This window comes from Globicephala melas, chromosome 19 (genome assembly GCF_963455315.2).
Source record: "Globicephala melas chromosome 19, mGloMel1.2, whole genome shotgun sequence".
NCBI classification, from domain to species: Eukaryota; Metazoa; Chordata; class Mammalia; order Artiodactyla; family Delphinidae; genus Globicephala; species Globicephala melas.
The window spans coordinates 27,702,910-27,721,239 of NC_083332.1; the positions used below are offsets into that span (position 1 = coordinate 27,702,910).

At 41.1% G+C, this 18,330-nt stretch overlaps 1 protein-coding gene across 1 annotated transcript in view; it reads right to left on the reverse strand.

Annotated features, from left to right (window-relative positions):
- Positions 1–504: 504 nt before the first annotated feature.
- The window catches only part of N4BP1 (NEDD4 binding protein 1), a 44,217-nt gene continuing 26,391 nt past the window's right edge, over positions 505–18,330 (reverse strand). Inside the window, exons 2-7 of the mRNA XM_030833042.2 lie at positions 16,148–17,841; positions 8,749–8,879; positions 7,084–7,180; positions 4,841–4,948; positions 3,080–3,187; positions 505–1,260 (exon numbers count right to left, since the gene is read on the reverse strand). Of these exons, the coding sequence (XP_030688902.1) occupies positions 903–1,260; positions 3,080–3,187; positions 4,841–4,948; positions 7,084–7,180; positions 8,749–8,879; positions 16,148–17,841 (2,496 nt within the window). The 3' untranslated portion in view covers positions 505–902. The remainder of the gene's footprint in view (positions 1,261–3,079; positions 3,188–4,840; positions 4,949–7,083; positions 7,181–8,748; positions 8,880–16,147; positions 17,842–18,330) is intronic.

Here is an 18,330-nt window from a genome sequence, read left to right on the forward strand (position 1 = left end):
CAAGGCTGTGGACACAAAATTACTCTAATGATGGGGCTCTTCACTAAACTTTCTCACATCCCACTAGTATCTTCAGAAGCTAATATGTGACTTCTAGAGTCAGTCAGGGACTGGCTGGTGAGTGTGTCTGAGCCCAGGACGAGGAATCCGGTCCACGGCTGCGGACTTGGGCGTGTCCAGACAGAGGGCACTCTGAGCCTCAGTTCCCTCTTCTGCAGGGTGGGAGGGGAGGAAGGGCTAGACTAAGTGAGCTCTCAAGTTTCTTCGGCTTGGATGTTCTGTGCGTCTAACTTTGCCCTGGTCATTAACAGCGGCTAGGCACAAGGTGCCATCTAGCGGCGCCACTTTTCACTCTCACAAATGGCTCCAATGAAAGACTCCAGAGGAGCAAAATTAACTCCTCGGGACTCTAATGCCAGGGCTGAGGGCAGAGGAGCTGGGAGGGGTGAGCACACTTCATGCTAGCGGATGTGACATAGTCATCTCAAGAAAATATAAGAGGTCTTGCCTTCCCTAAGAAAGCAACTCTTTTTTTATTTAGAAAGGCTAATCATATCCATTTGTCAATATTTTCAGCGTTAAGGAAAATAGTTTAAAAAACATAAAAATGTAAGTACACTCAAGAGTAACTGCTATTAAACAGTTCTGAACAGGCAGAAAATGTAGACTTTCCTTTTACAGAAAATGTTAAATCTGTAATAGCAGCATAATTTATATATAGAAAAAAGCTGGTTTTGAAAACCCAGATTTTTTTATACACAAAACATCTGTTTTTTTTCTATACACTACAACAGCATTTCCACTGGGAAATTGGTTTCTTCACATTTTGTCACTTCCTGCTGCCACGTGCAGATACTAGACTGAGTGCATCTTCAGCCCGGAGCCCCAGTTCCCGACGGCCTTCAGTCCAACACCATGGCGGAAAGCGCGTTCAGGTCTTTCATGTATGGATGAGCTGCCAAGATCTGGTCGATTTTCAGTCTTTGCTCTGAGTCAGGGAAGATCTTCAGAAGGGCTTCCCTTAGCTCGTTGGTTTCCGCAGAAGATCTCTGTGCTGGCATGGGCAGATTCTGCTGGATGTTGGGAAGGTTTGGCAAAAGTGGGAAGCGGGGCTGCTGAGGAAGCCAGTGGCTGGGTGGGGTGCCCTGAATCCGGGCTGGAGGCTGGTGGCCGGTGCTGGCTGCCTGGGTGCCAGGGACTCTGAAGTTGGGGTCAAACATGCCCACATTTGGCAGGGCATTGAGTAGGGGCTGCATATCTCTGTGAACGGAAGCAAGTCCTGGTGAGCTGGGTTATGAGATAAACAAGAAATCTGTCTAAACATCTGCTGCTGACACCAAGGCTCAAGGAGCTGCTTGCTCTCTGGCCTCTGAAGGCAAGATAGAAGACTGCAGCCAAGGCAGGGATGGCAGCTGTCCACAGTGGGGCCCGTGAGGATGCCAATGACACCAATGCCCCATCAGTCATGACAGGGAATGCTAGCTCTTCATGAGCGACTCCACCTCCCTGGCCTGCTGCTGTGAGGACTAACCAGCTGCTTGGCTCTAAACCAGGGTGTACCAGAATCACCTGGAAGCTTTCAAAAGAACTGGAAACAGGGCCCTACTCTCCTGCAGATTCTGATTCTCTGTGGAGCCTGGTTGACAGGGCTGAGAAAAAGGAAACCACTTTGGGCAGAGAGGCTGCCTCCCCAGCCCCCCAAGTCTGAGTGAGACATTGGTGCCCACAACTTGAATGCACGTGAGTGTGTATACAGCGTCCGTACTGTGAAAAAGCCTCCCACTTGACTCTGCCTTGCAGCTGAGAAATGGGGCTGCCTGAACACTTCTCCCAACTTCAAAAGCTCAGTCCCTCTGTGGGGGGGGCTATTACTAACTTCTTATTCAATTAGTTAACACTTTTGTGAAGAGCCATTAGGTGAGCAGGCAGGACTGACCCTGCTGCCAGGCTGCTGAGGCTGTAGAAGGAGCCGGAACTCTCCTTCCATTGTTTGACCCATGGGCCTTGATGCTTGCACACAGGCCTCAGGTCTTAAAGCCTAGCAGAGGATTTCCAAGTTCAGACTTCTGAAAGAAAATGAGACATGTGGACATTCAACAGGTGTTAAAAATGGCTGCCGTTCTCTTGGTGTCGGTAGAGAAGCAGGACCTTTGGGAACTAAGTCCTCATCTGTGTAATGAAACCCAAAGGCTCAAAAGAGAAATGATTCACAAGACCTGGGAGCTGAAATCATGCTGGTCTTGTGTGCAGAAGACAGCTCTGTGTGAACCACCCGTCCCCCCAAAGGATCCTGTTATAAATGGAAAGGATCAGCTATAGTCTCACTGCCTTAAAAAGCTGGGGGAGCTGTGCGTCTGATTCCTTTCAGTTTAGACCTCCATAGCATCCCTGTGCAAACATCTGCTGAGAAATACACAGAAATGTAGCCTGTTTTACTTTAAAAAAGGGAAAAGGTCTATCACTGGGGAATATGATCTGCCACTCAGGCACACAGGACACTTTAGTTAACAGCGTCCATTACTTGAGAATTCTGAAAACAGAAACAACCACTAGCAACATGTCTTTAAACACAAACAAACAAAAAACCCAAATCCACAACAAAGAAAACCTAAGCTATCAAATCAATTTCGGATAAATAGAGAATACTGGCTTCTCTATTAAGTGAGGTAGAAAGTAACACTTCCGCAGGCAGTGATTCCTGAAGAGTAAATAAATTAATATAAGCATAAAATATTCAAAGCAAATGATTTGGGAAAATCAACTTAAAAAAGATATTCAGACACACACCATGAACCCAAGCAGCATTCACTAATAAGTGACCACTAGCAAAATCTGCTTTGTCTTCTTAGACCTACAGAAAATCTGGCTCCCCATCCTCTCCTGGGATTAAAACCAAAAGGACCACAAATGAAGATTTGGTCTTTGGGAGACATTCCACATATATTTCACCAGCACTAAATCTAAGGCTATTTTAAAAAATAAAACACCATTTTTAATCTTTAGAGAGAGAGTACTCACCCTGAAGCACAAAGAACTGAAACAAACTTGTAAATGCAAGACAATCTGGAAAAGGAAATACCTAAGGAAGACTTCCTTCCGAAGAAATTCTTCTAATCGAGGTCCACTTCTTCCCAGAGGATCATCAGGGACCATAAATATGTCCCCCACAAAGGTATACTGGAGCAATCTACAACATGGAGAACAATTACAGTGCTGGAGGAAAAAAATTAAAGGCTGCTTAACTGGCTAAAGCAAAAAACAAATACACCCCAGTTAAACCATTTTAATTTCTCTTTTGGATACAAATATTGGTCAATACAATAGAGTAAGAAACTTTTACCCTATTGGCTCTCACATTTCTTAGCAAGACTTTCAGATTTTTATCTGGGCCTGGGAAGCAGTTCCTTCTCCTGACTTTCAATGTAACTTTGAAAAATAAGACTGAAAGACTGTCTTAGGATACAACAGGTGCTCAACCAAGGTTTAATTTTTGAATAAATGAGTCCATAAGCAAACCCACTGATGTTCTTTTAAAAAAGGGAAACAGTGTATGAAGAAAGAATATTGAAGGTCAGTTGAGCATGATTTATCAAGTCTACAAAAATATTTAAAAAAGAAAAAAGTCCAAATGGCTGGTTTGCTGCTTGGACTTTGGTTTCTGCCTTGTTTTATGAATTCTGAAGGCAATGGGTTGGTGTGTGACTGAGTCTTGACTCATTTAAACCTTCCATGCGTACACAGATGAGTGTCCAATACTGACAATGAGCCCAGGGCACAGATCCAACAGAAGCACATACTGTACCCAGGTCAAAGACCAATTCTGAGCTCAGCTATCAACAACAGTTTTTTCAGTCAAAATGCATATAGTAATTAACTTTCACCTGGGCATCATTTTCTAGAATGATGAACCAAAGAATCATTTTCTAAAATCCTCCAATGATTCAACAAAATATAAATATCAGACAAGTGGCAACTGTGAAACCCCTAAAGAGGTAAGTAGGTAGTTACACTAGTTATAGAATAGTTATACTAGATATACACAGCCTTGAGGTATGTTTTTTAGATTTGTGGCATTTATGACTCATCCCTGGCACTACCATAAGAATATTGCTTTTTGTTAAGTAACTTGTCAGACGATGCTTGCTAATGGAAAGTCCTGGAAGCTTGTGTTCACTGATCTTAATGCAGCTGAACACATTCAGAGTGTCATTACAAACAAAAAACTTACAGTAGTGACTGCAAACTCCTGACTTTGTTATTTTGGATGATATTCAACATGTTTTCAATACAGATGACTAAACTTGGTAAAATGATGGTAAAATGCTCAAGAAAAGCATCAGATAGTAAAAAGTAGAAACACTCTCTCCTCTCCCAAAAGTGAAAGCCCAATCAGTATGTTGATTTTGGTCCTACCCTCTTGATGAACTCATAGTTGTCACTGAACCCCAACCTTCATATTTCATAACTGAGTAAAGTCAGGAGGCCCAATGACTTGCTCAAGTATCCCTCGGCATCAGGGCAAGGTGAAGTCAGGTGGCCATTTCTGCTCCATCACAGTTAACAGAGAGTTAACTGTGCCACAGAGATGTGCCTCTTGCCTCCTGCCAGGGAAAACTGATCTACAGAAGACACCTGTAGGCACAGAGCATGCTCACACATCACCTGCTGGAGCTACTGCTTTGTGTTGAGTCCTCCCACTTACGGAGAAGGGCCAGCCATCCTGTGGACTGGGAGCATAGTCTTATACTTTAGGCCCCCGACACTGCTTCCAAGGTGGACGCAAAACAAATAATAAACAACAAAAGACATCTCTGACCAAAGACAAAGAAGAAAATATTACCTTTTTGTAATTATTTCTCTCCAAGAGGCTGACTCAGTCACAAATTCTCTGAAGTTATCATTTGTTACAATTATGCCACCAGTTTTGTCCGCTAAGTGTAGTAGAAACCTATGGTAATATAAAAGTGGTTAAAACGGGCAAGGAGGCAGGCATCCCTGGCTCAGAGAAGCTGTGTTATAAGAAAACAAAAGGATTTCCTCTTCACAGGAAAATCACCAAAGAATTTAACCAAGGCTGGGAAGCAGAAAGTTAAGCCCTTGTCAACTGAAGATCAATCTGAAATACTGAACATCTGAAATTACTAGAATAATTATAAATGAAGATCTGGTTTTCATACAATCTAACTCTTTTTCCAAATAATCTCAACCATAATTTATACAGCTTTCTAGAGAAGTTGTATTATCAATAAAGGGTGGTAATAAGATAATGCATGAGGACTAGAGCAGAGAATGAATAAGGGTTGACAAGCCTGTGAAATCACTGTTAGGGTTTTAGTTGATAAGATACGGTACTTTGGTTCTAAGAGTAGCTGCTTGACACAGTTGGCCTCGCAATGTTTTTTTCAATGCCTAAATTCACATTTTCTGCTCTGACTTAAGAAGAGATGTCCGGAACTGCCATTCAGTTTAGTCCAAGTTATAGATCCACTCAAATGCAAATTATGAAAAGATACATGGTAATCAAAAAGTTTAAGAATTAAATATTAAGGAGAATTCTATTTCATTGTTGGAGATTATTCATGTTCAAGCCCTCTTAATGAGAGATTCGTGAGGATAATATGAGTTTTATCTCCTAATCAGGATAACCGCATTTGCCTGAGGCAATGTAGACAAAGATAATGAAACAATAAAGTAAGAGAATCACTACTAGAATTAAAGGTGCAAACAACTGCTTTTATTAATAGCAGTGAGTACTTAAAAGATTAAAAAACAAGCCTCATTAGTTTCAGAAATCTTAGGAAACCTTGGTAAGTAAATATGATTTAGCATTTTGGATTTATTAATAAGTATCTTAAATTATTTCTAACTGGCATGAACTGTAAGTGGTAATATCTGCCCAGACGTATTAACAAAAATAGGTAGTAAGGGCTTCCGTGCATGTACTGTGAATCAGGACTCATATTCACATCTGCTAAAAACCCAGAGAGCCATATAAATTAAGCAAAGGCCTAGCCTACACACTTGCGTATGCATTCAATTTCTGCTGGTGTGAGAATGAAGCTGCAGCGTTAGAGCATCTGAAGGTTCTTCACGAGCCTGGCGGTCCGACCTGCCTTTTCACCTGAGCACTCCACGGTCCCTACCCAGTATCTTAGAGCTGGAGCAAGGGTGGGCCCTCCATCCCACTCTCCCAGTACCTTCTCACCTACGCCCCGGCCCAAAGGTGCCCCCTCCCACACTCTTCTTCATGCCACCCCTGACTCTCCCCATCAGATCTGGTCTCTCATACCAGTCTGGTGAAGGGTAAGGGGCTGTCAGTGAGAAGGCCCTTTGGACGTTCTGCTGAATGTCCGCTGTCACCCCAAGTCCCCTTCCCTTGCTACGCCCCTCTTTTCAGCTCTCACCCATCTGACCATCACTCACTACCTTGGGTTACAAGCTAAGCACTGTCTTCAATGTGGGGGAGCACTGTGGTAGAACGCTGAGGCTAAACCACTAGGGGGCTTAAGTGCTAGAGGCCAGAGAGAAAGAAAGAGGATGAGGGTAGGAGAGGAAAGAACAGGCAGCCACTGTTTAGGTTCCCAGACACTTGTCATCTCAGCACCTGTTCTCTGAGCAATGTAACAACCTAAGAAATGCAGCTTATTCCTATAACATGAGGGGCAGCTGAGACCATGTTCTATGATGTGGAAGAAATACTGAGGGCTCAGGCATCACAATGACAGACTAAGTCACTGGCCAAGTATAACCAGCAGGAGACAGAGGGATGTTTGAAAACCACTCTTGAGGCTGCCACACTAGGACAAGACAAACATTACTTTTAGGAAGTATCAAAAAGACTACAAACTCAATATCTGCTTTTACTTATAGATTCTCAGTCATGTTTTATTAAAAATTCTAACTCAGCAGCTTCTTTGGTAATCTCCTAAACCGTACAGCAAAGACCACTGAATGTATAACCTTAATGACCATAAATGTTAAAATTCTCAAACCCGAGCCAAGCGTGTCCATCGTCCGGTGGAGGAGGTGGTTGGCCCCTCACCACCCCACACCCACTTTAGAAAGGAAACCAGCCTTTCATACCTGTCATCATGAGAAGCAATTCTTTCTCCAAAGACCATCCGTGCAGGAGTTAAAGATAATATTCCGAGCTCCTGGAGCTGGGTTAAGAAGTGCTGTTCTGTTCATGGAATAAGTTGAATACACATTCAGAAAAAGGCTATCTTCCCAGATATTTAAATAAATGAAAGCACTCCCAAATGTTTCACCTGAAGAGTTGTGGGAAACCCTTTTTCTATTGACTCAAGAAGACTCAATGTTACTAACTTACTGGGACGGAAGGGAAAAAAAAAATCAAGCAAGACATATACTAAGACAAATATAACATAAAAACTGACTTTAGCTATTTTTTAAACTTAAAACTGTTCAACTCATTTGCTTCTTAAATTAAGAAGAGTAAACCATAAACTTATATTTAATGGATCTTACCATTAAGAACTTTTTCACAGCCACATTACAAGCAGTAGAGGACAAAGAGAGTAAGGGCAAGAGTCCCTGGGAGGGAGGGCAGGGGTGGGAACAGGAAGAGTGATGGCAGTAGAAGCAGACAAACTGCTCTGTCCCGATCCCAGGAAAGGCAGGCTTGGTCTCTATTCCAAGAGTTTGTCAAATCTCCCTCTGGTTGGCATCCTATCTAATCTCTCTCTGTTATCTGTACAAATATTTACTGATTTTCATGGGAGTGGGTTGTGACAGAAGATAAAGGAGGGCCAAAGCCACAAACGAGTAATGGGCAAAAATGAAGCTAAAAGCTCAGAATCTAAGATCCCCACACCTACATTCCCTACAATGGTACTCACCACTGACTTAAGCTGAAGTGCCCAAACATGGTGTCTTTATGATTCTAGAAATGCACAGCACACAAGGCTTACAAGACTCTTACAGGGATCTTACTGCAAAAATAACTGAAATGAGTGGGTCTGCCTCATTTCTCAAGTACCTTCTGTTAGGACCAATACATTCCCCTGAGTGAGGCAAACTGGGATACTTGGGAAATGTGGTTTTACCATTTCCACCTCAACAGTGACTAAGTTTTACTTCCTGCTGTAAATGTGTTGGGGGAGTCCTGTTCTCACGCTTCCTCCTCCCAATCTACCTTTTATTTCCAGGTAATCTGATGTGTTAAGCTGCCTGGCATAGCCCTTTCACTGGTTTTCCTATTACGACCCAAGAAACAAAAAACTTCAAGCTTCTCTGGAATATTTAAGGATTTATAGTAAGTTCAAATCTTTTGTGTGTGGCCTGCAGGTCAGCCACGCAGTACCATACAATTAACATAAATGACTCATATTAAGCTATTAAACAGGCTGTTAAAAAGGCATTCTCTTTGAGGGTTCCAAATTTATCAAATGGCCATTTTCAAAAATACTGTTTAAAGAGTAAGAAACCCAGGCTACTAGAAAGACATATTTAATCAACTTTTTAGGAAGTCAAAGAAAATTTTTGTGATATATAATGAAGTCTAATATAACTTTCTACATAAACAGCTATTTAACTTTCCATCCTTCCCCCAAGTATTTCTTATGCTGTAATACTCTTCAACTGATTTTTTTTTACTGGGTGCAAAGAATTTACAGTTTTGTTTTTAAAGTTGCTGCACATGACTCTATTCTAAGTAGTGTGTGTTGCAATTACAAGCCAACTCATTAAATACCTAATTAGTAATCTGGAAAAATCAGTTTGCCTCACCTGTGACATTAGGATCACGCCTTGTTCTCCACTGCGGGACAAATACAGTGATGTTTCTGTTGCCAAGCTTCCAAAAATATTCAACCGCAATCGCAATTCCACGACAAGAAAAGAACTTTTTCAGACCATGGCTATATGAGAAAAAGTAAAATTTATTTCAGTTTAAAGCATGTTTAAAGTATGTTAAGTTTCACCATGATAACTTTAATAATTAATTATTTAATTTAATAATTTCCTTTAATAGTCTGCTGCTCTGCAAAGCCAAGAGAGGACCCATGATAGGAGGTAGGATTCTTAATAGCTCTGTGATTTCTGTTGTATTTTATTCAGCTGATTTAATTGAGTGCCCTTTTGTGGTAGAAGGCAGTTTTAGCTTTAGGGGAATACTTGTTTATTACACCTTTTTTTTTTTTTTCCTGCAGTAAAAAACACAGGCTCCGGACGCACAGGCTCAGTGGCCATGGCTCACGGGCCCAGCCGCTCCGCGGCATGTGGGATCTTCCTGGACCGGGGCACGAACCCGTGTCCCCTGCATCAGCAGGCGGACTCTCAACCACTGCGCCACCAGGGAAGCCCTTATGACACCTTTTATTTTTGTTTTCAGATAAAGAGACCTAGTCCACGGGCCTCTAAGAATGTTCTATGAATCTTATGAAGGAATTTGTTGCTGAAGCAGAAGCAGCTGCGATCAGAACTATTCCATGACAGGGTCCTCACCACCACAACTTCCAAAGGCTTCGCGAATGCCTGTGGCTCCAGGAGGGCTGCATCCCCTTTTCTGGAGAACTGTGAAAGTGACTCAGTTTACAGCTTCCAGGAAACAAGTTGAGGGCAAGGCTCAAATGAAACTACCTGGGGGCCATGGCTGTGATTTTGTTGAACGAAGCAGAAAGCAGGCAGAAAATAAACACGGGACAGTACTGAACATGACTGAGTACACTTTTTCTGCAAAAGGCCAGGCACTGTCTGCTGCGCCACGGTTGAACTGTCAACCGTAAGTAAAGGGGTGTAGCTAAATTCCATGTTTATAAAAACAGGTGGTGGCCAGATTTGGCCCCTAACTTGTAACCCCTGGTATAGAGGATTAAAAGCTGTTCCCCACCCCAAAACCTGGTAACAAATTTCAAAAGAAAAGAAGAAAAATATTTAAAATTTATTCTCCAGCAGTTAAGTAAAAGTAAAGGTTTTATTTAAAAAGTGTTTTTAAAAGTTTGAAATTTTGCAGGTAGTAATCCATTTGTCTACTCATGAGTATTAGAAAAAGGGAGAAATCCCTGTGATGTTACAGTTGAGATTAGCATAATCTGTCCTCAGTGCTTCAATGATCGCCTATGAGGCAATGACAGTAAATTCTGCATCTTCAGTCCTGTCTTCTCACATCTCAAAACCACTTGGCAGGTACTTCCTTCATTTGGAGCTCTGCCTCCTCAGGCACAAAGTGTCCCAAGTCACCCCCAGGCTCTGCTAATTCTAACCCACCTGCACTGACTCCAGTCAGACTGACCCTGAAATGCAGCCATGCAGTCTCTGATTCTGCTCAGGGCCTTCTACAGCATCATTCTTCTACACAAATCCAGTGCCTGGCTTCCAGGGCGCCTCCACACCTGACTAGTCAGATGGGATCTGGCCAAAGCATACCTTCTGCTTCTACCACCATCCGTCATCACACTCTGGATTTTGGCCCAGGTGGTCTTGCCATTTGACTCTTCCTGGATTCTGAGCTTTTTCTTCTCTCTTAAACCTCCTCCCCGAATGCCCTCAGGACCCAAGGCCAGTCACTCTTCTTCTATGAAGCTGTCTCTAGACACAGGCCCTCAACCATCCCTCTTCTTTTCTCTGACTTGCTATCTTGTACTGTGCACCAGAACCACAGAACTTAGGAATGCATTTAAAAGTCACATTAGAGATAAAAAGAATGAAACACCTCTCGAGAGACGGAGCCACTTGCCCAGCTTGCACTGTCAGAGGGTGGATGAGCTGGGATTAGACTGACATTTCCTCACTCCTGGGCCAGTGCCCTTTCAACTATCCCCCCAGTGGTACTGTCCCCAACTAAATCTACATTCTCATGGAGCAGGAATGGGCTGGACCTGTAAGAAACATCTAAAGTCCAGAAGAGTGGCTCAGAAATGCCTCCTTTTAGAGGCTAAAGCCCACTCTCTTCTCAGTGAACCATAAATAAGAGACTGCACAGGCATCAGCTATACCCCAGAAAACGTATGCAAGTAAACAAACCCATTCTTGATGAAATAACTTAGCAGTGGTTTATTTATAAAAAAGCATTTAAATATGGCAAGAATGTAGCAATATGACATTTATTACTGGGGCAGGGGGGGTAGTTTTTGTACAGGGGGTCTTACCCTTGAGATAAACGCACTAAAAAAGCTTATAAAGTGCCTTCTTAGTTTATTCATCAGACACAAATGTGTATGAACTCTTTTTCTCCTCCTTTCCTTAAATGCTTCTGTTGATGGAAACAGTAGAAACTGGGTGGAAATAAAGTCCCCAGTCCATTACCTTGGGACACTAAGGAAAAGGAGGGAAATGACAGTAGATAAAATTCTGCTGCCCTGGACCCCTCACAAGCTTAGAGGGGGAAAGTGGAGTTTCTAGAATCATTAGCACTAAAACAAATTTCCAAAGGGTTAGTTATCCTCAGTGATAAGATCAAATCATTTTTAATACCCTGAAAAATCTCTAGCGCTGTTTTAGGAATAAATAGCAGTTCAAAATTCTGGTAGAGAACAAATGGACTCATCCATAAAACAACAGAAACAAAATCAAGTGGAGCCAAATTACTGACCTTAAAATAATACGAAGTGTCCTTGACCTTGCCTACTTTTACTCTCACACCCTGACCAGGCAAAAAATGTGCTGTCTCCTAGCCTCCCTGCAATCAAACCAGAGCAACTTGCTGACAGGTAAACTCAGACCAGTGGTCTTTTCGGACTCAGAGACAAAGGGTATACGTACAATAACACCTCTCTACATCTGTGAAGGCCAAAGCTCTGGGGTTCGCAGATCCAAACATAGAATTAACAGATATTAAGCCTGAGAAGCCAGATGTGCAGGCTCTCAAGGGAGATTTAAACTCCTGTTTCCATAAACTTGGGAACAACTTATAATATCTGGTTGCTTTCCATATTGTAGCAGACAGTCAACTAGAAAGAGGGCCCAAAGCAGAGAGGAGGTGGGAGATAAATACCTGATAAACACTCATGGCCATCACAGAACCAAGACAGGGCAGTGTGGGAAAAGAGTGAGAAACCTTTTGAGTTACCCAGGAAAGAATAATCCCTTTCTATAGCTTCCACTTAATAAAAATAGCCATGGAACCCTGATATAGAAAGACTAGCATGAAAAATGGTTAAAATGTAGAGGCAAGTGAAGGGACAAACCTCATCTACATGGAAAATTATCTACACAGATAAGTCAGGTGCTCTTATGCTGAAGTTTCAAACTGACAGAGACCGAGTGTTATCTGGCCTCCATGGTGATGCCTAGCCACACACAAACAATTTCCATTTACTCATCGTTTGACTCACTCGTGGTGACAAATGGGAAAAACCAAGTAGAGATATGCATAATCAGCAGCATTAAGTAGGGTATTTTGGAATTTCTCACGGTGTGTTATAAACTGCAGACACCACACTGGACAGACAAATAAACAAGGCTCTGCAGAAACCCAGGGATGGGTGGGCCTGAATGGCTCTAAGGTGGGGTTCAAACCTATTGCTTAAGAACTCAAATTTCCTTTTTAACTACTTCCTCAACTAGCTGGGTCAAATTAGCGAGGTTTACTCAGCAGTGCCTGAGCAACTCAAGACTTAGGTATCCAATGTTGCCAAGGCCTAAAAGTTCAACCTCAGCTTCTGTGGGAAGAGGCAGGGTGTGTGATGGCTCTGGAGAGTAATATCATGGGCCCAAATCTCATATCTGCATAATCTTGGACAAGATTTTTAGGCCATATCATATTATATACATTACAGATTAATTTTTACTTCACAAAACTGGTGTGAAGATGATATTTTAAAAGATAAAGTTGAGCACCTGACACATAACAAGTGTTTGTTTTAAGATTCCAAATACTTGGGGGCTTCCCTGGTGGCGCAGTGGATAAGAATCCGCCTGCCAATGCAGGGGACACGGGTTCGAGCCCTGATTCAGGAAGATCCCACATGCCGCGGAGCAACTAAGCCCATGCGCCACAACTACTGAGCCTGCACTCTAGAGCCCGCAAGCCACAACTACTGAGCCCGCATGCTGCAACTACTGAAGCCCGTGCGCCTGGAACCCATGCTCCGTAAGAAGAGAAGCCACCGTGATGAGAAGCCAGCGCAATGCAACTAAGAGTAGCCCCGGCTCGCCGCAACTACAGAAAGCCTGAGCGCAGCAACAAAGACCCAATGCAGCCAAAAATAAATAAAAATAAAATAAATAAATTTATTTAAAAAAACAGACTCCAAGTATTTGTTCAAATGTAATCCAAATTGATTAGTAGAATAGCAGTTGGAATAGCAATATAAATGGGTGGTGAAAAATCATTTAAACAATCCTAATCTTTCTTAGTCTTTAATTCATTGATTCATTCAAGCCATCATCACCAATTGGCTACTATGTGCCAGGCACCATGGACCTTGGGGGTAGTTCAGGGAACAGAACAGACACGCATCGCTTCTTTTATGGAAGTTATAGTCTATAATTCACATATAATATTGAAGCAGTTGATTTAGAATAATAATTTTTTCTGACTTAAAAAAATTAAGGTGAAATTCACATAACATAAAATAATCATTTTAAAGTGAACAATTCAGTGGCATTTAGTACATTCACAATGTTGTGCAACCACCATTTATATCTTATTCCAAAACATTTCCATCACTCCAAAATAAAACCCTGTACCCATTAAAGAGTTTCTTCCCAGAATAAGAGTTAATTTTAATTACTGATGTTTTCAGATCAATCTACATCAAATTAAGTATAAGTCTGTCTTCTTAGGATAATACATCCTTTGTAAAAGAGTTGCTTTTGAGACACCTGTGAATTCAAAGAAAATCGAAATCCTCTCTCAAATAATCAGCTTATGGTTTCCCTTAGTGCACTAATTCAGCGGTTTTCAAAAGAAATGGTACTGTGCTGAAGGGTGTTAGGAAATATGTGACACTGTTTTGGGGTGTCACAATGGCCGGAGGGCAGTACGGGCAAAGTAGGAGGGACTAGATATGCAAAACACCCTGTCCTGGATAGCCAGTGCCACTCTAAATTCCAATAGTGACCCCTTTGAGAAATATACTAGTTACCACAAAAAGGTTTTTTAAAAGTGTCTTTATCACTGCTCATTCTACCTTAATTTGCATTTCTTAGTCTTTGAACACCAATTTGGGAAATCTCTCCATACACAGAAAAATGAGAAAGGATTAATATTACTCATAATCGTGACCTAAATTTTATATCATCATTTGGCTCAAGAAATTGTAACAAGGAGGAACTACTGTGGGGCTTGGACAGTGAGTGATTGAAATTGCACTTTACATTTTTACTTAGATAATGCTATGCAGCTGTGGGTCATTTGCTGGGTTTCCCCCAAAAGAACTGCCAAAAAACAAAGTGAAATGACAATAAACAGTATTATTTGGAAATGAAGACAAGTATATTACACATTTTTACTGCCTATATTCAAACTTTAACATATGAAATGCTGGCATTTTCTTCTTTTTTTGACAGCAAAGTACAGCACCATTCAAAAAAATAAAAATCAAAAGAATCCCTGCATTTTAAAAAATAGATACTAAAATATTTATAGATGGAAATGAAATATCTGAGAATTCCTTCAAAATGGGTGAAAGGCAGCAGGTGGGGGTATAGGTGAAACAATGTTTGAAATGATGAAACAAGATGGGCCATGTATGTGATGGGCACATGCGAATCCCAAATGGAATTTCGCACATGCGAATCCCACATGGAATTCATCCTATTATCTTCTTGTGAATTTCTTTGAAAATTCTAACCAAAAAAAAAAAAATCAACAAAACAAAAAATAATGAATACATAATAAATGTGTATTTTAATAATAAAATTCACTTTATTTTTCAATTTTATCAAGTATTCCTGAAAAATCAGGGGATTAACTGATCTTTTAGAACTCCTAGGAAAGAGGTCACATAAACATTCAGCAATTCAGAAAAGTACAGCTGACCCTTGAACAACACAAGGTCTGAACTTCAAGGTCCACTTAAACGTGGATTATTTTTTCCAGTAGTAAATACTACAGTACTGTATGATCCAAGGACTCAGAACAGCTTTATGGAGGGCTGAATAGTAAAGTTATTTTGCCTGGGCAGAGGGTCGGTGCCCCCTAACCTCACATCGTTAAAGGGCCAGTTGTATTTCAACGACTTCATTCCATGTCCAATGTCCATCGTTAAAGGGCCAATTGTATTTCAACGACTTCATTCCATGTCAGAAGGTCCTGCCAACCTTCCATGCCCCATTTCTTGAACTGCAGCTACTTAAATGCTACACCTTGAAGACTTCTTCAAAATCAGTGGAGTAACTGGTTTTGAAAACCGGAGGGAGACTACCTAGCAGTTGTTGAAATGGCGTGATAAAGATGTCCTTTAGGACGGGGCAAAAGGCTGTAGCAAGTGAAACTCAGGAGGCCGAAACCTGCCTGATGTCAAACAGCTGGTCCACAGTGAGGTGGAGACTCTCTGACCCCCAAACTCTCCTTAGTCACTATATCAAACCGCCCCTTAGAGAACAAATCCAATCCCACACTGGAAGTATAAAATCAGAATCCTAAGAGGGTTCCAAGACAGGCTAAATGGAAACGATCATTTAACTCCTTTTACTAAAAACAAATATACAAACTTTTAGTAGGAGCAGAGGCCCATAAAGAAGCCCAAACTGAAGAATTTCCTTAGAAAGGAAATTGCTATCACTCTATCAACAAAAGTATAACAGGAGTACATCACACCTATTATCCCTGCACATACATGGCTAAAGACCTGGCATGCTGTACATAAAAAGAAAAAATCTCTTTTTTGTCTTAAGCTTCATCCTCGTATTCAAAACCTAATGGTGTTCATGGCATTAAGAACCTAAGGATTTAAAAGTCTCTTTACTGCTTATCACTGGGAAACGCAATGTGAAAAGGCAAGTTTTCTATCATTCCTTGCTCTCAGAAATACAGGTTCAGCAGAGTGAAGAAAGAGTTTATACGATGCCAGAGGGTGGAATAACAAAACTTTCCCAATCAGCTGTTTTCTTCTTTCTTTTTGTCAGGTAAGGCTATAGGTCAACTACACAGACACACAGGATAGTTCCTACAAACACATGCAATTCTGAGACATGGCTAAGAAGCCTACTGAAAACGATAATTTGAAGAGAGTGGACTTACGTAATTGCAACATTGCTCCCATCTATAACAATGTGCTTCAAATCCGTCCTCCCTGGTTCATTTTTTAATTCCAGCTTGTAGGGCACTTTCAGAGTATCTCGAAATCTTTGAACCCCAGTAACTGAGGAATCGATGTGCTCAGAAGGTCCTGCCAATCTTGCATCAGTAACTGAAGGTAACAGTTGGGGCAGCGGCATTGGTGGAGAAAGGGGTGGACAATTTGGCTTAGACTGAGGAGAGGCACAACACCTCGAGCGGTTTTCACAGGCAGACTTCATATTATTTGGAAGCAAGGGTTCTGCTTGCTGCTGCACACCATTTTCAGGAAAAACTGGAATTCTGGGCTGGTGACTTGAAGCTCCTCTTGAAACAAAACTGACAATTTCTTTGGGACTTGAAGGGGCTAGAGAGGGTAAAAGGCCATCAGTTTCAAGGTCCATATTACAAAGGTAGCTCTGATTTGAACTCCAGATTTCTTGTTTCTGTTCTATTGGCACTGTTCTGAAAGTATTAATTTTGCAATTTGAGGTACATGGTTTCGATTCTACTTTGAATGGTAACTGAGAAAAATTTTCTACCATATTTTGCTGTGTGTGAGTCTGTGTTTTCTTTGGAGTGGAATCTGCTGTAAGCTCATTTATGCTGCTACAAACACCTTTATTTTTGGTTCTCTTGGTCTCTGGATACACAGTACCAGGTGGAAATTCTCTGTCTTCTTGGAATCTTTTATTTTCCTTTTCAATTTCCTCCAAGAGTAATAATGGTTCAGTAGACGGCCCATACTCCCTAATGACCTTTTCTACAATTTCTTGGGAATAGCCCATGGTTTTAAAAAAGTTTACAAGGATGTTGTATTCCATTTCCTCAGTAGTGTCTTTTACATCTGGACTTAAATTTTCAGCATCAGTAGAAGAATCAGATAGGTCAATGATGACACTTCCAGCTAATGTCTTACCATCATGTAAAAGCTCTCCCTCTTGAACATTTTCCAAAGAAAACTGTTTCTTGGTATGCCTTTCTTCAGAATCAGAAAACCTCCTTTTGTGACACACTCTGTCTTTGGAAAGCGCCTCTTCATCTGGCATTACACCATTTATTGGAACAAAAAGTACATCCTGTGAACTAGAAAAGACTGTGTCCATTTGTTTTGTAAGCTCAGAAACAGGAGTCCCAGCTTTATTTCTTGCCTCTTCCTGCAAAACAATTTCATCTCTGGAAATATTCAGCCCTGTGGCAGCATTCTGTGTAAACTCTGTTTGTTTAGAATCTCTAATTTCAATTACGTCATCATCTCCTGTTTCAAATAGATTCTCCTCACCTTGGGTGAGTGCCAAAAGTTCTTTTTTCAAGGAAGTGGGTAAAATCAACAAGTCCATTGTGTAACTGTCTGCACGAGCTTCAACAAATTGTTTAAATTCCCTTTTTACCTCTGATTCTTTTTGGCTGTTGGGTAGGTTCTCATTATTCTCGAAGAGCTTTACAAACTGCTGAATGTGACTCCTAGCCATGACCACAGCTTCGGCACTTCCTCTGATGCCAAGAAGACCGATGTCGAGAATGCAGAGATCGGCACAGGTGTCCTGAATCAAGCTCTTCAGAAACAGGCTCTGTGCCCCAACAAAAATGCAGTGCATGGCCTTGGGGTAACATTCTCTTTCTTCTAGTTCGGGTTCACAGATTCCTTTAATATATTCCTGTAAAGAGAAAATAAGAAATTAGATCAATTTACAAAAGCTCCTTACAGCACATTACTATGTTACACATGAAATTACCAATATCAAGCTGCACAAAAGTCAAAAGCATGCTAACATCCTTGGAAAAAATACCACGTTTTAACTGAAATATTTAAAATAACAGATATAAGTCACTTAATTGTTTTCAGGGAACTGAAAACTTTGCATCTAAGTCTAAAAGGTAGGTATGTATAACATTTTCAATAGTGTATCTTGCAATGTGATCTTAGGAGTTTGCCCAGCTGCACAGTGGACAATGACAAGACTGGATTTATTTATGTCTATAAAGAATAAACATCTTTGCTTGTTACTAGTCATTTATTACTACTATGACATCATTAAGAGAGAAGATAATCAAATCAAATGATTTACTCTAGAACAAACCTTGACTTTTGTTTTGCTACTATTGTTTCCAGATGAAACAGACTGATTTTTTTGAAGGCATTTAAT